Consider the following 22623-nt stretch of genomic DNA (forward strand, 5'->3'; position numbering starts at 1 on the left):
AATTTTAAATGTGTGCTGCAATTGAAAATCCTATAAGTGAAGTGTAGTCAGTAATACGATTTTTATTGGCAAAAACCAATAAACTGGTTCCGGAAACTGAAAATAATTCGAGTAAGTACAGTAGCAGAAAGGTGAGCTCAGAAAATTTTTTCCTGCATGACAATGCTTGACCCCACACTGCAAAAACTGTACTCAAGAAGTACTCAATGCTCTTACCTGGGAGATGTTTCTCATCTGCTGTACAGTCTGGATCTTTCACACTGTGACTGCCATCTGTTTCCAACAACAACACAAATCTGGCTCGCAGCGCAGTGCTTTGATGAGGACACGAAACACCTCTCTCTCTCTCTCTCTCTCTCTCTCTCTCTCTCTCTCTCTCTCTCTCTCTCTCTCTCTCCCCCCCCCCCCCCCCACCCTCTCTCTCGCTGTCTGTCTGTCTGTAAAAATACCAAAATATAATAATCTTTCCGGACAGTCCTTAACGTCGCTTAATAAAGTTAAGTCTTCTTGTTCAGGATCCAGATTGTATACCAGTCAGGTTCCTTTTAGAGTATGCTGATATAATACACAACCACTCACTCACTGAAGTACCTGTACTCAAAGCCTGGAAAGTTGCACAAATCACACCAATACCCAATAAAGAAAATAGGAGTAATCCCCAGAATTACAGATCCATATCACTGAAGTCAATTTGCAGTAGAGTTTTGGACCATGTAATGGGTTTGAACATTATGACTTACCTCGAATAAAATGATTTACCTGTTTTTACAAATGGTCTGCTTGGTTTCAGGAAATACCATTCTTGTGGGACACAACTAGCTCTTTATTCTATGTGTGCTATTGACAATGGATCTCTAACTGATTCCCCATTTCCAGATTTTCAGAGTCTTTTGACACTGTTTCTGACAAGCAACTTCCAATCAAATTGTTTGCCTACAAAGTATCCACTCAATTGAGATACTGTGTTTGTGATTTCCTGTCGAAGCTCACTTTTCGTAGTAACTGATGGAAAGTCATTGAGTCAAGCAGATGTGATATCTGGCATTCCCCAAGGAACTTCCTGGCAGATTAAAACTGTGCGCCCGACCGAGACTCGAACTCGGGACCTTTGCCTTTCGCGGGCAAATGCTCTACCAACTGAGCTACCAAAGCACGACTCACGTCCGGTACTCACAGTTTTACTTCTGACAGTATCCGTCTCCTACCTTCCAAACTTTACAGAAGCTCTTCTGCTTCTGTAAAGTTTGGAAGGTAGGAGACGGATACTGTCAGAAGTAAAACTGTGAGTACCGGACGTGAGTCGTGCTTCGGTAGCTCAGTTGGTAGAGCATTTGCCCGCGAAAGGCAAAGGTCCCGAGTTCGAGTCTCGGTCGGGCGCACAGTTTTAATCTGCCAGGAAGTTTCATATCAGCGCACACTCCGCTGCAGAGTGAAAATCTCATTCTGGATTCCCCAAGGAGTTAATAAAAATTATTTAAAAGACAATCTGTGCATGATTCTTTGGATTGTTTGCAGAGGACGCTGCCATTTACTGCTTATTAAGGTCTCCAGAGTTCAAAACCAATTGCAAAATGATTTAGACAAGATATCTGTATGGTGCATTAAGTGACAATTGACTCTTAAATAATGAGAAGTCTGACAACATCTACATGAGTACTAAAATGAATCTATTAAATTTCTGTTACATGATAAAACACACAAATCTAAAGACTGTCAATTCATCTAAATACCTATGGATAACAATAATGAACATCTTAAACTGAAACCATAACTCTGCTTTGGTGGCACTGTCATCAGTGACCTCACCATTGTTATCGCAAAGTGAAGGTATTGTCTGCGTCTTGCTACTGGTGTGCTTTTATATGACCAGAATCTCTTTTGGTTTTCTGCCAGATTCCGAGACAGAGTTTCATTACTGTGGAAATTATTAAACGCATCTCACACTGAAGCACCTGCTATATTTCGAACTTCTGCAAAACATTGCCACTCTTCGGGATTTTGTGTTCTTTTAAACTCGGCATGCTTTTTTCGTTGCTTCTGCAACAGTGATCTGATCCCTTTTGTGTACCATGGGGGATCAGTACCATCACTTATTAATTTATGTGGTATATATATATCTCTCTCAATTGCCATCAATACTATCTCTTTGAAATCATTCCTCATCTTTCCTACATTTACGTGATCAGATCGGAAGAAGTGGAGACTGTCTCTTAAAAAGGCATTAAGACCATTTTTATCAGCTTTTTTTTTTTTTAAATCCATGTACTTTGCGTTTCTTTTTGATGGTTGCAGGTGTTACAGTATTCAGCCTAGCAGCAACTGCCTTGTGGTCGCTAATCCCTGTATTCGCCATGATACTCCCTATTTGTCCAGGATTATTTGTTACTAAGTGGTCAAGTATGCTTTCACAACCATTTACGCTTCGAGTGGGCTCATGAGCTAACTGTTCAAAATAATTTTCTGAGAGAACATTCAGTACAATTTCTGATGACGTTTTATGTCTGCCGCCAGCTTTAAATGTGTAATTTTTCCAGCATATCGAGGGTAGACTGAAGACACCACCGACTATAATTGTATGAGTAGGGTACCTATTTGAAATGATACTCTGGTTTTCTTTGAACTGTTCAGCAATTATATCTCCATCACACAGAACATAATGTGGGGAGGACTAACTGGACTGTTTAGCTCTCAGAATACTCAGAAGCAGCATCAGATCCACTAAAGAGACTACTACATTATGCTTGTCCATCCTGTGCTAGAGTACTGCTGTGCAGTATGGGATCCTTACCAGACAGGAAAGATGGAGGACATCGAAAAAAATCAAAGGAGGGCAAACTGGTCATATACCACTGCAAATAGGGATTTAGATTGTCATGGGTATGATATGCAAGTTGGAATCGTGATTATTAAAACAAAGGCATTTTTCGATGCAGTGAGATCTTTTCAAGAAATTTCTATCTCCAATATTCCCCTCTCAATGTGAAAGTATTTTGTTGATGCCTGCCTACAAAGCGAGAAATGATCATCGTAATAAAATAAGAGTTCACACCAGTAACCACAAAATCATGTAATTAACAGAATTTAATCGTTCAGTGACTGAAAATGTCATTGATAGCATATTTGGCTGTCATACCAATATCATTTGTGTTGTACACAGAGAACAAACAGGCTACGACTGCAGAAGATTAATACCTATGGGGAAAAAATGTTGAACTTTAAACATTTTTTCCAATTAAATTATTTATGTTCCTAAACACAAAATTATTGGAATTTCATTTAAGTGAAAAATAATACACTTCTGAATGTGAATATTATTCACACATGCTATCTAGCTTTGAGTTTGTTATCACTGCATGATTGTCACCTCTGACTGATTAAGTATGAATTTTTGCTCTAAAACCATGAAAAATAAATACTGAAATAGTGTCCCATTCCAGGAATAAAACTGCGTGAAGAACCTGCTGCTAATAAGAGAATATTTCAACAATAAAAAAGGCCTGTAATTACCAATCCACGAAGGTCCCTCACATGCACTAAGATTGGGTTTGTGGGTTTTGATTTGTTTTCGGGTGCAAAAACAATTAGGGTCATATGGGCCCATGTCAGAACTGTTGGGGGGGAGAAGAAAGAGAAGAGGTAAAAATGAATATATGCTAGCCCAATGTCCTGAACTAAAGAGTAAATTATCTTCACCATATTGCTACGAAAGATAAAAAGTAAAACATGGTTAACAGCCCATAATCGTTCGCCAAAACTGCTGGTAACTCAGACAGCAAACACAAATGAGAACTACGTGGTTAAAAAAAAGGGCATTCCATCAGGAAATAGCGAACTGTCAGAAGTTGAGGCACTTAACAAATGGCAAAGGCAAAACCTAGCTGAAATGATTTCCTCGCGGCGAGAGGACGTCGCCCAAACCAATGAGAGAGGCTTAATTCCCCAGAGCTCGTTTCCATGGAGGGAGGACCAGTAGTGACACCAAAGTGACACCACCTGCTGACAGACGGCAACACAGAGATTGGAGGGACTGAAAGAACTAGCAGGCGGAGGCATAAGGACTGCAGCCTTGGCAGCAGCCTCATTTCCTGTCAGACCGACATGACCAGGAACCCACAAACATCACAGTGGCTCCATCAAGAGGGAGCAAGTGAAAACTTTCCTGTACCAGTTGCACTAAGGGATGAATGGTGTACAGCAAAGTGAGGTTCTGAAGGGCAGAGAGAGAGAGAGAGAGAGAGAGAGAGAGAGAGAGAGAGAGAGAGAGAGAGAGAGAGAATGATGCAATTGAAAAGCCTGTATTGCCCCATGTGCTGTGTGGTCTGATACAGAGCGATGAGCTCTGTAGCAAATATTAACCAGTGTTCTGGATGCCGATACCAAAAAATATCACTGCCAGTAACGAAGGCACACTCGACACCATGGTCAGTACAGGAGCCATCAGTATACACGAAGGTACTATCGTGAAGTTCCATGCAAAGGTCATGAAACTGAAGGCGATAGAGCGAGGCGGGAGTAGTGTACTTAGGAAGTGAATGAAGGCCAAGGTGATCACAGACCACTGCATGAAGCCAAGGTGGTGAAGAGCTCACACCCATTAGGAAACTGGCAGGTAGCATGAAGTTAGGTTGCTGGAGCAAGAGCCAAAAGTGAACTCCAGTAGGTAACAGAAGAGGGACACGACCCATACTAACGATCAGAGGAGTCATTGAAGAAGTAGGCATAGGATGGGTGGCCAGGCATGGCAAACAAACTGTATGCGTATCTGCTGAGGAGACAGTCACAGCCATATGACAACAGTAGTTTGGCAGGTTCTGCACACAGACACTCAACTGGGCTAGTGTAAAAGGCACCAGTGGCCAAACAGAGGCCACAATGGTGGATAGTCTTGAGACTGCGTAAGAGGGATGGACGTGCAGACGCATAAACAAATCACCCTTAGTCGAGTTTCGAATGGACAAGGGAACGGTACAAATGGAGGAGGGTGGTTCGATCAACACCCCAGGAAGTACCATTGAGGACACGTAGGACATTGAGGAACCGCCTACAGTGGGCTGTCAAGTAAGACACCTGGGAGGACCAAGAGTGTTTCCTATTGAACATGAGCCCCAGGAATTTTGTAGTTTCAACAGATGGAATGGCAACAGGACCAATATGACAAGATTGTGGGAGAAACCAACTGCGTCGCCGGATATTCAGACAAACAGTTTTGTCTGTGGAAAAACAAAAGCCATTGTCGATGGTCCAGAAGACGATCAAGACTTCGCTGAAGATGCCGCTCAGTGAGACAGGTCCATGGAGAACTGCAATAGATCCCAAAATAGTCAAACAAAAAGGGAGCTGGACATGCCTGGCAGCGGTTAGCAAACTGCAAGGCTTGAGTTACCATACCAGCCGGGCATGAAACATATGTTCAATTGCCTTGAAAATGCAGCTGGTGAGAGAAATAGGGCAGTAGCTAGAACGAAGGTGTTTATCCTTACCGGGCTTAGGTACAGGTATGGCAGTGACTGCACACGCCAGTGCCTGGGAAACGTGCCCTCTGCCCAGATGTGATTGTACGTATGAAGAAGAAAGGACTTGCCTACAAGAAAAAGGTGCTGCCAACCACTCGTTTCCAATGGAGGAAGGTAGGGTGATAGTGGCAGCAGCTCTCAATCTCCGCAAAATGGCAGTCCAAGGTGTTTCGGATAACATTGGGTCCACTACGATATTGTCTGCTACTGTCACGCCTGAAATTGGCTAATGGATCTTCATTCCAGGGAGCCGCCGAAGGTTGGCCCACACGACGGAAGATGGAGTGAAACTGTTAAAAGAACTAGTAAATGGGATCCAGCTAGTTTTTTGCTATACCAAAGAATGAGAGGACACTGTGCTTGCAACTGTTTGTAACTAATGCAGTTTGCCAATGTAGGATGGCGGTTAAAAATGCGGAGGGGGCATGCCTCTGCATGCGGATTGTGTCACTGCACACCCAGTCAACCAAGGGACTGGAAAACGGTAAAGTGGAAGTGCAAGGAATGGAAGATTCTGCGGGGGTAAGGATAACGTTTGTAAGATATTCTACCTGGTCATCACAACTGGGGAAATGTTTTCGCTGAAGGCCACCAGGGAGGAGTAAAGCCTCCAGTCACCCTTAGAAAGCTACCATTTGGGGGTGTATGTAGGTCGGGTAGGAATCAGCAAATGGATATCACACAGGAATTGGTCGCTAGAGTATGTATCAGAACTGCTTGAAGTCAGGTAGCAAGGGAGATGGGTTGACTATGTATGTCATACTGGGTGAGCAGCATGACCCCCCCCCCCCTCCCCCCCCCCCCCCCCCCCAGTGAGATTAAATGCCGCCCTCAGGAGGGAGGTCATAGCAAGCCGGGAAGAAATGAGAGAGCTCAAAGAAGTTGTGTGGACACAATTTTGTTTCCTCAAGGCTGAGAACAAGTGGACGCTGCAGTTCAAAGAGCAGCCGAAGTCCTCTTTTTTGGATTGAAGGCCACAAACATTCCATTCCATTGGAGAACAGTCACAATGAGGGAAGGGGAGCAAGGAAGAAACACTGAGGCAAAAGTTTCGTGGCTTGTTGCACAGCTGGAGGAGGAGACGGGGATGCTACCATGATGCAGGGCGATTTTACAACAGTGGTGCTGAATCTGAGGTCACATGTCTGTGTGGCCACATCCTTCATGGAGTGAGATTTAGCAAGAACAGTATTGTAAGAGCCAGATGGTAGAATGCAGGGTTTGCAACTAGCCAATAACTTACAAGCGACTGGGTAAGGCAGTTTTTCCTTTACCCAGCTCTCCTGGACAGCCTGCTCATCAAGATACATGGGACAATCTCGAGAGGAGGGGGCACGGTTGCCATTGCAGTTGATACAGTAGTGAGGAGGCGGCAGACAGTCGCCCTTGTAAGCATCCCTATCGCAGGTTTGGACAGATGTGGTTGAAATGATGACACTGGTAGCAGTGCATTGGGTTTGGAATGTATGGTCGGACTGTAACAGGATTTAAAGGTTAATCCTAAGAAGACTGCTGTGGTACCATTCGCGAAGAAGTAGATCCAACACTCAAGTTGGAACCTAAAGATTTTCGATGAAACTCTACCTGTGAAGGTGATAGTTTCTCATCTAAGGTTACTCCTAAATATTTCACTAACATGGATCCCTCACATTAAGAGCATCTGCTCCAAGGTGAAAGTTACTCTAGTGAGTACCAGAAGGGCTTCTGTTAAAAACTGGGATCTAAACCCAGAGGTATGCACTGGATATACACCACAGTGGTTAGACCTAGGACTTCCTACGGGGCCGTAGTGTGGTGGAAGAAGGTAGAACAGCAGGTTGCAGCTAAGGAGCTTGCTAAGCTGCAGAGCCACAACATGCGGAATTAGCAGCACACCAACCACTGGGATGGAAGCCATGCTGGACATGCGTCCACTACACCTTTGAGTCAAGATGAAGGAAGCAGCTGGTGCATACAGACTCAAAATTGGCAAAAACTGGATCTCATTGAGATATCCAGAATCACACACTGAAATAGTGCACGAGGTAAATATAGGAAAGGCTGGGGAAATGCCAGCCGACTATATAATAACTCCCAACTACTTTAACGAGCCTTACAATATAATAACTGGAAGCAGGAAGCAGTGGGAAAAACAATTCGACACTGTACAGGGGACATTGTCTGGTTCACTGATGGGTTGAAATAAGACCATGGCACTGGGGCTGGGGCGTACGGGTTTCAGCCAGGACTGGAGGGCACCATCTCTCTAGTAAAATTTGCCTTAGTATTCCAAGCTGAGATTACTGCAATCAGGACTTGTGTGGAGGAGAATACTTGTAGGTGCTACAAGCACCATAGCATCTTCATCTATTCAGACAGCCAGGCAGCTCTGATACCATAGGCAGCTCCCACAACAAAATCTAAGATTGTTGCAGAATGTCTCAGGGTTCTGATGGAGCTAGGGGGAAGCAATAGGGTAAATCTAGTGTGGGTGCCTGGCCACTCAGGGGTTGGTGGCAATGAACAAGCCGACAGATTGGCCAGGATGGGGCCAAAGACTCCATTTATTGGACCGGAACCTGTCCTGACAATCACCAAGGCTATGATCAAACTGAAACTATGCTACTGGCTTAGAAGAGAGCACATAGAACACTGGACCAAAGTCTATAAACAAAAACATGGTAAGGTAATGGTGCCAAAGATGTGTTTTAAAAAAGCTCTGTAGTCCTGAGCTTGAACAGGAAAGAGATTGAACTCATGGGAATTTCAAAAAACACGTACATACAATGGGTATAACAGAAGACGACCCTAAATGTAAGATATGTAATGAGAGCAAAGAAACTGCATCACCTCTAATCTTCAAATGCACGGCATTGGAGAGCAAGAGACACAGAATTTTCGGGACAACTACACTTGAAGAAACTGTGTCTAACAAAGAGCTGGTAAAGGGACTCCTTGCACTATTTAAGGGCATTGACTGGCTTTACTAGATATACAGTGAGCAATTCCACACAATAAACTCAGGCAGTGGCAGGTTAGACCAAAGATGTTTTAGCTTCCCTGCCAAAATCAAATCAACGATCGGACAATGGTAACTTCATAAGCTCTTTGATGGAAGCACCATTCTATCAACAATGAGAGAAAGAGTGCATGTGGTCATTAAGGATGCATCAACTTTTTAAATCATCTGATGGACAGCAATGGCATACTGACCAGAAAGGTACATAACACCATGGGAGTAATACACAGTTCTATGGGCCTTGACACTAACAGGATAGCTGTGGAGATGCGAAGCGGCCAGCTGCTGTTGTGCTTGAGAATCGGAAGCCGTCTTCAAAAGCAAAATGCTATTGCGTAAATGAGAGAAGGATTTCACAGGGCCAGCAATTGCATCAACACCTTTCTGAATAAGAAACGGACTTACTATTGCAAAGGACTGACCATCTTCAGTACGTGAATAATTGGCTCATGGTAAGAAAATTCCTCACGATTGCCAGCATTTCTGATGGCGCCCTCGGAGGGGGGGGGGGGGGGGGCTCACCAGCCTTAGGTGATTGTTTAACACCCCAGGCAATTTGCAAAGGTAACAGCTCAGACAATTGCCCCTCCCTGGGCCTGGCCCGTAACAGGGGTATGTGCAAACCCTACCTGTTGACCCAGGGCTGGGAATTACACATTACACAGACACCTGTTAGGCGTCAGATGCATGGGCCAGCCTTCAGGAGCACATAGGGAGGGGAAAATAAAAAAGAGAAGAAGAAGAACCTCAAATGCCGATGCAGTGGAAGGATAGGAGAAGGTGAAGGAAGAAAGAAAGAAAGGATCGAAAAACAGTGGTGTGACCGTTCTGATGTCAGCTACTGAAATGCAAAACACATTCCCAAAAACACCCCTTGATAGCCTAGCACAAACCTACCCAAGGGCATCGAGCCCACCGGGGGCGGGGGTGTCTCTCTGATGCCTAATCTTTATAAACTAGTCAAACCACAGAGGTATTATGCATCACATGCTCAATTTGTTCATCAGATGACCATGCAGAACAATGCCTAATAACTTCTAGAAGTAAAGGAACATGGAATCAATATGGGTGCCGGTAGCTACTGCTTTCTGAGACTTGTGGATGGATGCGGCAAGCTCAATTTCACGTGACCGTTTTCTGCAGGATCAACGTTGATTTTTGGAAGAGTTTTTCATCTTCCAGAAACGTAATATTATACTAACATAAAATGTGTTACAAAAATTTACAGACAGACAGACATCAGGCTGATGTAGTAGTAGTAGTAGTAGTAGTAGTAGTAGTATGTGTGTGTGTGTGTGTGTGTGTGTGTGTGTGTGTGTGTGTGTGTGAGTGAGTGAGCGCGCGCGCATGCATGCGCGAGTGTGAGCACGCGCCTATTCAACAATCCTCCATGATGAGAGCAGTGACCTTGCAATGATTCTGCTGCAATTTGACTTTCTTTTCACAGGATTTCATTTCTGTATGTTGCTTAATACTATTGAAAATATGAAAATTGACACTCTTCTCTTATGCAGCACATGAAGAAATAGTGGGGAGGGGGCACGGGGGGGCGCGCATGTCCACACACACACACACACACACACACACACACACACACACACACACACACACAGTGCTTATTTGGTCCCAGCTGGACTCCAAGAGTCAAGTCCAGTGCTGGCTCAGATGTACATTTAAATGGGAACTTGGGAGCGTGCATGAGAGGTAAACTCATTACCACTCAGCTAAGCAGCTGAAATGTGATATACTGAAGCACTACTAAATATAGAATGTGCCACCAACTGCTTTGCTTTTCTTTTCAGTTGCAGTATAAGTCTGATGAAAATAAAAAATGAAACCTCTAAAATTATCACAATGTGCTTAAAACCAGTGACAAAAGATGAAATTTACCTGCTGCCCAGAACAGCACCACAACCAATGTGAAAGGATGCTGCAGCCATGGCACAGGTCAACAAACTCCACTGAGAAGTCACACACTGCATTGCCATAAGCTTTCAAAATTGATATTATAATTTAGTAATCTCTTGAGATCTACATTATCACCACAAGGCAGATAACTTGAAAAGCCCTGAAGTTCAAATTGAAAATGGCAAGGACTTTGGAACTGTTTCCTAACTGGGGGCCTCTGCTGGGACACATTGTATTTATGTTGGAACCCACACTTAATGAACTGCAGCTGGTGTCTAATCATAGTTATAACTAAGTATTAGGTTTGAACTATAATACAACTGGTCATAATTTTATGATGTCTTTGACACAATGAACAAAACTAATAAGCATTGTATTTTGGGAAGTATACTGCCAAACTTTCCATTTGACTATATAACTTAAGTAACTATAATACAACATGAACACCACATATATCTTTAAAAAAATTCAAGAAGAAACTTCAGTTTATAAAATGACTGCAGACTAAGAGACAATCAAAATTTTATAGAAACACCAGATTTCAAATGCAGGAACAATAGCAAAGGCATGAAAGAGATGGAATCAAACAAGGATTAGATAGGGAAGTCCATGTAACTTCATGTCAAGATGATACAACAGGAAGGAAGGAAGGAAGGAAGGAAGGAAGGAAAGCGGACTCAGCAAGCTGTCAAGCAAGGATTATTAAAGACGGATAAGACAAAAACAGAAAAAAGATTACAAATAATTACACAGATGAAATGTATCAGATAAATAATAATATAATGAACTGATAAAACAGGGAAGATTGCTTCTCACTACGAAGATGACACGTTTAGTAGCCAACAGGCACAATGAAATACTGTTAAACCTAAGCTTTTGGCTAAAGCCTTCTTCAGAAAGGAAACCACACACACATTCACACAAACAAGCACACTTCATGCACACGACTACTAGCTCCGCCGACCATGTCACATTACTGTTGATATTCCAACCAGTAAAGAGTTATAAATTTGATGGTGATATCATATGGAAGAGAATAAAGGGAAGATTAACTGCAAAAGGTATGAGCATAAATTAGTAAACTGGATAAATTTTGTGGTTGGAATTGAGCACATGCTGTAGAGAAAGTTAACACCTATGAAGTCATGAGGAGCAAGTTCATATTTGTAGAATTAAAACTTCAATACTGTCAAATAATCTGTTATACGATTTTACAGGATTAAAGCAACAAACTAGACACTGAATGAATCACAGTTAAATCATGGAACTGACATATATTCATTCCGGAGAGATGAATTTAAATAGAAAAAATGGCAAGAGGCAGACAGGAAATAATAGTCCATTAAGAAAGCTATGAATCTAGAGCCTACCTCAACTTAGAACAGTTCCAAATTTATTTATTGCTAAAAAAACCACACTAAGCTTTCAGTGGCTTCATGGTACATGGTCAGATTGAAATTTGGTGCGATCTGGGTAACAAAGATTCTCTCTTCAGTTCACTGATTTGATCCATAATAGCTTCAGAAGATGGATAGACAGATGGATGACTCATTTATAATATCCCATCAGTGATGAAGTCACAAGAGGCAGAACAAGCTTCGATTGGGCAAGAATATAACAGGAAATCTGATGCAATGTTTTGAAGTTGCTTGACATGTAAAATGTCAAAAATCTTCAGTAGAATGGCCTGGTGGAGATTTCAGTCCAGCTCCTTCAATGTCTAGAGTGTAGCACTTCACATGATCTCAGAAGAAAACGTGTGTGAGCCTTGCTTACTGACTTGCACTTTAAACAAATTTTATCGAAGATGAACACTTTCTCATTGTTGCTTCCTTTGCAGGTGAGGAAAATTAATGTAACTGGAAACATTATATAACTGTCTTCTGAAACTTCCTACCCACAAAGTGTCCAATTAATCACAGTGTCGTCAACATACGCCAGTTGGAAATATTAGAAAACCAAATATTACATATGTTTTAATGAACACAAAGTAAGAATGTAGATAAAAAAATTAGTTACCATACAACTTTTATCTTAAAATTCATACTGTGAAGTTTTCCAAAAGCTGTAAAGACAAATAGTTGAGAGAATAAAAAGGAGTTAAATCTTACCATCTTCATTAAATTTTGTAACAACACCTCTTGCACCATTCACAAGGCCTTCCGAAACATTCAGGTTTTTCATAAGCATCACCTGTGCTCCAATTTTCAGCTCTATCACACTTGCAACTGGTGTCTGTTGATCTAACTGTTTTGATATATATGGGTCACTATCAACAGCAGCAAACCTTTTTGTTTCACCTATTTAGAAATAATAATACAAATCAGGAACATACATTTCTATGCACAATGTAACTTCATAATATGTATTGTAGTCACTGCACATCACAGTCCAGTAGACAACTACTACAAATCACAATTCCTTAAGGCTGGCCACACAATGCTACAGCCAGTTACAACAATAGTGTCACCTCACTCACTTTATACATTAAATGTTTCCTGTCAAGAAGAGTAATACACCATGTGCCATAACCGGGGGGAGGTAGGGGGTGGGCGGGTGGAGGTAGGGGGTGGGCGGGTGGAGGTAGGGGGTGGGCGGGTGGAGGTAGGGGGTGGGCGGGTGGAGGTAAGGGGTGGGCGGGGGGGAGGTAGGGGATGGCGGGGGGAGGTAGGGGGTGGGCGGGTGGAGGTAGGGGGTGGGCAGGGGGAGGGGTCGGGCGGGGGTGGGCGGGGGAGAGTCGAGTGGAGTGATCTCAATCTATTTCTTATCACTCATCTGAAGCAAGGCACTTTATCAAGTAACTGTTGATATGTTAACATAATTCACTAAGCCCAGTGGGAGAGAACACACTGTTGTATGCTCCAAGTGGAAATTCGAAATTTATCAACTGCATTTTTGCTTACCTTATGCTAAAAATAAACAACTCTTGTATGAAGGGTTTTATAGAGTACAACAAAAACACAACAGTTTTAAAGAAGACATGATGGACAGGAGGCATCAGGAGCTTGTAAGATAATACAGAAAACAAGAAACCACAACGTATATCAGTTCCCACTATTAAATGAGTAATTATTCCATTTAATATCACGACTTGTTTTAATTCTGATACTCAACAGCAAACCATTAAGGGATAAAACAATCTATGCCATGTGCTCTCATCTCGTTAGTCTTGATTTCTGCTCAGTACACTAATGCAACAGATAGAAGGAAAAAAAATCAAAAACATTTATGGCTATAATGAACATGATTGCACCATCAACATCAAGGTTGTGTGCAGCTCAAGTACCATTTATTGTCAAAAGAGCGCACATGTGAGGAAGCGAAGCTGCCCCCCCCCACACACACACAATATTTGATCCAGAAATACTAATTCATTATATAAAGAACATACATACTAACCTGGCAACTCTGCCATTTTAGTACGGTTAATCAAATCTGCATCTTGCATATGACTGCACAATCTTGTTGCAAGTATTCCTTCCACTTCAATCTTATGTTTCGACGTAGATATTAACTTATCCGAAATTTCTGGAGTGATCCTGAAGTAGAAAGGAAGTACCGCACTAAATCAAAATATTCTCTCTTATTTTCAGGGCAACATTACTTAATTATGTGTAAATGAGAAGGATACTACTCTTGCTCATATTAAAATGCTGACAAATTCTACACTTCAGTTTTGATTACATACTTCCATTTTACAAATGACATACAATGAAACCATTCATGTTTTATTTTATTCTGAAACTGACATGTATCCAAGTCGATTTTACGACAAGTATTTAAGAAGCCTAATTCAACAATGGTTTTTTCTAACAATTTTAGTCATCCTCCAACTTTTCATAAATGAAATTAAGAATATATTCTGATCAGAAAAGATGTGACATACACACTGAAGGCACGAACCTGCCAATCCGTACATTTTGCAAGATTTTAATGAATTCTGGATCTGCCTGGCGATGCACTTTATTAAGTTCAAAGCTTGTATGTATAACCTGATCCCAGACAGCACTCTGGAAACAAAATTTTGCTTGACCAGGTTTTGCATCACGACAAACTGGTGGAAGCTGAAGAAAGTCACCACACAGGATAAGCTGTATTCCTCCAAATGGTCTCTCGTTGTTCCTCACTATTCGGGCAACATATTCCAGTTTCTGTAACAGAAGAATTTTTATTACAAAAATGATAACCAAGTTACAAAATTTTTACTTTAAAAACATGTTTTCAATGCTCTTTAACACACTATGAAACAGCATGGGGGGGAGGGGGGAGATGATGGGAAAGGGGAGGTGAAGGAAGAGTGAACACAAGGTGTACATCAGTGGAGTTAAATTGGAGGCATGGGACAGAGGTGGAGGTGGCAGTGGTGGGGATTGGAGGGTGTGTGTGTGTGTGTGGGGGGGGGGGGGGGGGGGGGGGGGGGGAGATCGCCAAGATTGGGGCCATGTGGATCCAAAGATAGTAGGATTTGTTTTAAGTGAATGTTCCAGCTACATAATTCAACTTAGCTGGTTTTGGAAGAAATAATCCACATAGAATGAGTTATGGAGCAACTCCTGGTAACATGACTGTTTTTATAGGTGGTCCTACCACTAGCAATACAGGATGTATCCACATTGGGGCTCTAATAGCATGTGCTCAGTACATGCATACGGCATCTCTCACCTCTGTGGCAAGGGAGTTGGAAGGTGGCAGGGCATAAGGATGGATCATGATGTTTCATAGGTAACCTGTGTGGCAAAATTACATATTTGGAGAGGTGGGCAGGCTACTGAAATGATGTTCCTTATTTCAGTGCATGGTGTCCCACTACTTTGTGCAAGAATAAGTATAAGGCCTCTGCAAATGAAGAGGTACATTCTAAACAATGGTTCCCTGATTGAGCAACAAGCTGCGCTCAGATATCGATGTACATATTTAACAAACGGCAGTTGTTAACAGCCTGCTGCCACAGTGACTAACAGGGACAGATCTCCAAGGATGGAAAGTGTTTTCTGAAAACACCTATACAGTGGTGCAGATTACGATGCCAGGTATCACAGTTTGCAGCCATTCACTCTGATTGATCCTCATTCGTGAATAATCAACAAAAAAGATTTTCGGAATTTCTTGCGATCCAAAAGTGCCTTGATAATAGCACTCATTTCAACATGGTGCCACAGTCTAGCAGTTAATTTAGTTGGCTGAAGTGTTAAAGGTCTTTTGGTTCAAATCTCACTGACTGCTATCCAACTCTTTTTTACATCTTTATTGAAACAACTGCAATCATTATTTTTATTCAAATAATTGGTTTAAAAACATATTTTTCTCATTTCTAATCCTTTGTTGTGTCATGTTCATTGTCATTAATTCCAAATGAAAGAAGGATAAATAAAATCACATGGGTTGTAAAACAATTAGCAGCTATGTCCCATCCAAAATATCTGGGAGTCACTTTGGATTATACACTGACATACAAACAGCATTGTGAGAATGAAGATGGAAGTCAGAAATAGCTTCCTTCACAAGACCACTGGTAGCACATCGGATCCTCAAGCACAAACCCTGAGAGCTATGGAAGTAGTAACGAGTTACACTGCTCCAGAGTAAGCGTGGCAGTCTGGAACAAATCCATCCACGCAAACAAAGTTAACAAGGTGCTAAGTGACACGTGTAGGCTTATTACAGGTTGTTTGCAACTTACACCACTTGTAAAGAATTTACCAACTTGCAGGCATAGCGCGACAAGTATTTGCCAACGCATAGAGAAATCAGGTTCTTAAGAAAAACTATCCATTAAATGTACACTTTCCAGCATTCCTATGGTTTAGTTCCAGATGGAGTTTCCTCGAGACCATTTCAGTCTTGCAAACACCAGCAGTTACAGCAAGAAAACAACTGTGATTTCTCAACTTCATAATAACTCTACATGGTCTCTCCCTTCGGACACCCACCCATCTGGGTATTAACTGAATCATGCAAGGTCACTCAGCAATTTTCATTCTGGAGTTGGAAGATCCAGGCATAATCTCCAGAAACTGCAATTCCCCGAGGATACAACCTACTGTGACTGGAGAAATACAGGCCATGAAGTACCTACTGTATTGTCAATTTGCATCTTGCACAGATCTTCTGCTTGCAATTCTGGGAGCATATGAAGTCTCAAGACTTTGGTCAAAAGTGAAGCTGCATGATAATTCTTTGTTTCAGTTGTTTTTAATGTTAGTTACCATGTTTGTATTTTGTTTCTCACTGAATAAAAAAATACTGTCGTTATTCCATCTTGGACTTTCCACTGTTTGAAAACAATTTCATCACATATGTTAACAACAAGTAGATCCTTCCCTCGAAATGTCATATTTAAGTTATTTAGAAGTCTCAAATAGGATCATCTGGCAAGTAGCAGTTGACCAGTGGCTGAGCTGTGGTTGCTTGTGCCCTATGCTTTATTGCTTGTCTTCTTGGAAGCAATGAATTCTATGACATTTTGAGAAAGAGTACTTTTGTTTTAAAAGATAATAGCATATTATGTGGTTAGCAGCTCAGGCACGAACTTCCATAGATTTTTGATGTAAAAATAATTTCAGTAAAGTTTTCCACAACAGAAAGGTTGATGCAAAGAGCACAAGGGATGGTCATAGAGTAGTCACAGGAGACTGGTCACCAGATTGTGACAATGTACTTCCCTCCTTTGTACATCCATAAACTGAAGAGTAGTAGGCAATTTCCTACTATCTACCCCACTATGCCACAAAAAACCACAAACAGGTATTTAATGGAGCTGAATGGACCCTTACGCAGTTTGCCTTACAAATCACTGACAATGCAGTGTACAGTCACTCTCGGTAGGTGTTTATTTTCCCCAAGCGTTTTACCAGTACATTATATACATACGTGAAATGGTAAGTGGAATTGCAATATTAATGCAAGGAAAGTGCATCGACAGATTCTATCTAAATCTCTGCGCACTGTTATATACTGCCAGAAGAGAAATTGACTGAGAAAAGCTTAATCTGTAAGTGTCATGTTGTTAGGAACCTATACAGTGTTGAGGAAGGGATTGAATTGATAAATATGGCATCTTACTGCTGTCTGTCACTGAAAGTATTTTTGAATCCAAGTAGTCATTTTGTAGTCACTTGGTGATGAATTAATGAGTGACCAGGAAGTTACTGCACTTCTCTCACCGTAAGTTTTATTACTGGTGGATTGTATAAATTTTTTTCATTTAGTTATTGCTGGAGCTTTCTAAGTGGTCTGCACTGGATGGAGTCAAAACCACACCTCCAGTATCTTGCAAGGTGGGTGTCAATATATCTGATGGAACAGAACTGATGATGTTCAAAACTAGAACAATAATCTGCTGCAGTGCATTACTTATATTGAAATAGCCTAAGTTCCTTAACACCTATGTGACTTACTTCTGTTGCAGGGAGAGCCAATTTAAGCTCTGGGCCTTTACAGATATATTGTGGGCTGAGACTGTGGTAATGTATTTAATACATCTCATGCTACAAAAGATATTCCACCCATTGATAGTTGAGACAATGAAATTAACATTGTCAAATACAGTTTAACACCATGTTAGACTTGGCACAAGCTCTTCAGTGTAGTTAACAGCTGTGGACATTTTGTTGCACACTTAACAACTGCAAATACATTTGCACTCAGTAAACTGAAAATAGCTCCTCTATATAAACACAAGCTCAGTGAAGTTGTTTTATCTGCTCACATGAGAGAACACAACAGGAAACATTGGGTTGGTATAGTCAGTCTGTAAAGTGAAAAGTTAGCAGCACTCACCATGGAGGGTAGTTGCCTTTCCTGGAAGAACACTACAGCGGTAGTGGAGGATGACTAAGAATCAGTTTCCCCTCTAGCAGTGTAGAACAGTGTGTAGAGATTTACTTAGATTCCGTTCATGTGTGTTTCTTGCATTAGTATTATTAATAACTACACACTGTCTTCTAAGTAGTGTTATAATACTTTGTGGAAAATAAACAGCTTTGGGCATGTCTGCACACAACGTCATCAGTGATTCATAAGGTGAGCTGTGAAAGGGTTGGTGTTACTTTATGAAACACCCTGTAGTTGCTTTTTGTTACGTAGTGGGAGATCGGATACTTGCCTCCTTGCTTTTCAGTTAGAAGATCTGTGATGGAGTAAGTGCATGAACATAATCCAGTGACCTATTTCCTTACTAGAGATGTCCTGCACTTCGAAGTGGTGTATACATTTAATATTTGATCTTAATCTACTTCATTTAACAAAAAGAAATCAATCTTATACGATTAAAATACTATTTTTAATAACCAGCAATTTTTTGTCCCCTGCAATACAACAGGAACTAATATTTATTCCAAGAGAATTGATGAATAGCATCTTTTTGTAGGCACTGTAACGGAATTTACTTTTATACTTTGAAATATTTTTGCTGCAAGCTGTGGTTTTTGAGACAATCAAGAAAAACAAAGTAATTTTAAGCAGTCCCCCCCCCCCCCCACACACACATGTCTGGATTTTTAGAATGAAGTGCATTTCAGTCATCCCACTGCATCATACAAAAATTTATGATTACACCAATTTCTTCGCCTACTTTGCCTTTGTTGACTGGAAAATACTGTTTATGTATGAATTATATATACTGATCTGTGTAACTTAGCTTTGACACTTTGTGATGAAGCAAGCTGGGATATTTTTACTTCCCCTCTTGTTTTGCCATCTGCCTATTTAAATTTGTTTTTCATTTTTGACTAATTACTATTAACATATGCGAGTATAATCTGCATTTTCATAAAAGAGGAAGATTGGCCCTCAGTTTTAAAGAATTTAACACTAGATCTAATTTTGTGCTCAGTTTTATGTATGAAATTGATTTTCTACTTTATTTTGACTATTACTAGTTAGTATCTTTTGTTATAGGGTGAAATCAGTAATTGTTTTGTAACTTAAATTCTATTGCTGACATGTAAACAAATATAAATTTTGTACCAATTACAAACATTTGGAAGCCGAAATACTAGTAATATTAAAGTATCTATTTGGCTCTATTCGAAAATATGTTAGCAAAGCCAGCCCTTAGTTAATTACAAAGGAATTAACAGTTTTGTCAAAAGTATTGTTTATGTAACTATATTTGTTAATTTCATAATTTAAACAAATCATTTGGCTTAACTCTTGTAGTAGAAGAAACTGTTAAAAAGGTGCAATTTTTCGATGTATTCAGTTAATTTAATGAGTTAAATTTACGGAAATTACAATTAAAACTTAACTTCGAACAATGTGTAGTTTTGGCCCTTGTTATTGTGAGGAGATATAAGGGCCTGATTTTTGGTCACGGCCAAGTTTCAGACGTGAAATCTGTGTAGGTTAGAACAACAACAATGCTTCCACTTAACAGTGGAATAAGTGTTAAACAATCACGCCGTGTGTAAAAACAATGACAGTGTCTGCTCCATATGTACCTTTCTATGCTTCAAGAACTGTGAACTTCGTGGTTATTGCAGCAGTATGTGGATGCTTTGCCTGCAACCTATTAATGAGGCTTATTGAAAGTTAAACAATAGTGCACTGACCAAATATCTGAATTACTGGGGGAGGGGGGGGGGGGGGAGGGGGGGAGAGGGGGGTTGTGAAAAGTGAAAGTAAAAAACTGTGAAATGCAAATGTACATCAGTCGGCTACATCATTTAAAGTAGTCCGTGTTTGACTTCCACACCACATTTTTCAGCCAGTATAGCAACACAGTATTTCAACAACGAGGACAACAAACGAAGAAATTAAACTATGCAAACAGCTACAACTTCCATACCTAACTGCAAATTCCAAGAATTCTGATAGTTAAAAAAATTTATTCCTTTTTTGTAGTACCTCAAAAAATTCTCCTTCAACCATAGAAATTTCATCTATTATTAGATGACGACATTTTCTCCACATCTGCTGAACCTGTGGGCGAGTAGCCAATTCAATACAGCGTTCTTTGGAAGCCTGACCACTTCCTATTCCTTAAAGAAAAAAGAAAAAAAAATGTTAGTTTGCTGCAATATCTCAATATGTAATTCTTTAATAAGCAGCAATTGTTCAATTATTAAACAAATACCAAATTATTATTAATAGTAAAACTTAAGTAACAGAGAACTAATTTATTATGGAGATGTGCAGCAACACAGGTTAGACTGTGGTAGTGACATTACTAACAGACAGATTTGGAAACATCTGCCACATCTGTCAATTTTTTTGAATTACAACTGAGCAACAACAGAAAAAAAAATGTACGTGTCAACTAAAACAAGCATTAGTTAAGCAAACAGCAGAACTACTGCTAGCATTGATGCCCAAGTAAAAACAGAAATAAGATTAGACTAACAGAAAAGTTATTAGGACAGAAACGGAGTCAAAGTGTGTCACATCCAGTGAAAAGAGGTTGATTGGCCATGAAAGGGCAGGTTGGCAAAATTCAACAATGCTTAATTTTTAACATACAAAATGTTACACAGTTAGCTCTAAACAAATTAAAAAAGAGCTACCATATTTATGAACTCAAGGCAACTATTTACTATCACAAGAATTTATTATATTAAAACTGTGTTTTAATTTTTCTTGTAATATAAAACACATTGCATACCTTCTACATTTCCAGAAAAAAAGCTAACTTCATGTAGGATCTTATTGACTGTGATGTGTAATTTAGATTAAATGCAAAATTTTATAACTTCAATAATTTCGCTGACCTTTTCTCTACTAAATTATTTCTTAATTTTGACCAAACAAGCCTGCAGATTCTCTTAATGCATGCAGTGTTGGCAAGGCAAGAACTGAGGCACTAATTAGGTAGTAGTAGGAAAGGGTTAGCGTTTTGAGTATATTGATCATGGGAGTTTAAATTGAAATATTTGTCAATTCAAGTGAAATCCCTAAGAACCCAATTTTAGCCAGTATTTTCCTTAATAGCTTGGTTTTTCTCAACCCTGTCTCCATCATCATACAAGGTGATCATGTGGAGTCCGTTTAATAATTATACTTTTCACATAAGCTACAAAATATCAATGACCACTCTGCTGAAGCTCATTTTCTACTTATGGTAGCTTACTACTAAACTGGACTAGAATAGTACCTCTATGTTGAAAAAGGCAGCAATATTATTGACAATGTACTGCAAAGAATGCTATTTTTCATATTGGTAGGGAACTTAGTGAGATACAGGACTTAGGGGCTGGGAGTAAAATCTTATCAGAATGAGACGAAATGCGATGAATGGAGAGCAAGCTGCATTTCAGTTTAGGGTGTAACTTCTGAGAACCATAGTGCTTGTAGAGAATGAGTTGATGCATTTTGGGTCAAGACTGTTGTATGAAGACATTGCATGCAAGAACACTCGTACCACATTTTTATGCAACTACAGTATGCCTATAGGGTGTTTCATACAAAAACTGCTCACGTCTTCAAATAATGGTCTGACTTGTATGCACAAACAGATGTTACAATAAACTCGCATTTTATCAGTAACAAAAAATGCTACTGTATCAAAACTTAACAAGTGTTATTTATTCCAGAAAAGAATTTTTAAGTGAGGTTGGATGAAAAATTGTGCACTTTCCAAAGGTTATGAATACACCATGCTTAACAAGTGTCCTACATACAGCAAACAGTTTATCATGTTCAATGCCACAATGAGTAATAGGAAAAGAGAAGAATGAAAGAAAAATAGTCACAAAAAAACAGTACACCAAAGCGAAGTCTGAATAATGTACTACTTTTACAATACTTCACCTGCAAATGAGTGCAATGTTACACCACCTATCTGACAGGCTGCCACACCTGTACTAGCTGTGGCTACTGTAACATCTGGAGGTAATGCTCCTAGAATTCGCTGAAGTAGGTAGGACTTACCAGTACCAGCACTACCTGAAATTTAGAGACATATGTTGCAGCAACTGGTTTTGGTGTACATGATAATTTCAATACTACATTCCAACTACATTCCAAATCAGCAATCTGTAGTCATTCAATCTGAATGTTCACAGAGTAACACTTTTAATTATTAAACAACAGGGATTTAAAAGAATAATGCAGAAAACTGAAAAGACCTATCAGCTCTTGAAGTGTGGGTTAATAAGTTACTGATTTACCTATCATTTACACAAAATACTGACACTCTGGCATTAAGTAATTTGAAACAGTAGAAGCTAATGATCAGTTTAAATAGACAGCCACAGGGCAAAAGTTTAA

At 40.2% G+C, this 22623-nt stretch overlaps 1 protein-coding gene and 2 non-coding genes across 4 annotated transcripts in view; 1 reads left to right on the top strand and 2 right to left on the bottom strand.

The window, feature by feature from the left end:
* The window catches only part of LOC126334638 (ATP-dependent DNA helicase PIF1), a 103671-nt gene that overhangs the window by 22704 nt on the left and 58344 nt on the right, over positions 1–22623 (bottom strand). For both annotated transcript variants that reach the window (XM_049997076.1, XM_049997075.1), the window contains exons 5-9: positions 22165–22299; positions 20266–20399; positions 14323–14570; positions 13819–13958; positions 12531–12719 (exon numbers count right to left, since the gene is read on the bottom strand). In XM_049997076.1, the coding sequence (XP_049853033.1) occupies positions 12531–12719; positions 13819–13958; positions 14323–14570; positions 20266–20399; positions 22165–22299 (846 nt within the window). The remainder of the gene's footprint in view (positions 1–12530; positions 12720–13818; positions 13959–14322; positions 14571–20265; positions 20400–22164; positions 22300–22623) is intronic.
* Trnas-cga (transfer RNA serine (anticodon CGA)) lies at positions 1078–1152 on the bottom strand. Its single transcript has one exon. It is a non-coding gene; the product is annotated as a tRNA-Ser (tRNA).
* Positions 1305–1379, top strand: Trnas-cga (transfer RNA serine (anticodon CGA)). Its single transcript has one exon. It is a non-coding gene; the product is annotated as a tRNA-Ser (tRNA).

Source organism: Schistocerca gregaria, chromosome 2 (genome assembly GCF_023897955.1).
Source record: "Schistocerca gregaria isolate iqSchGreg1 chromosome 2, iqSchGreg1.2, whole genome shotgun sequence".
Taxonomy (NCBI): domain Eukaryota; kingdom Metazoa; phylum Arthropoda; class Insecta; order Orthoptera; family Acrididae; genus Schistocerca; species Schistocerca gregaria.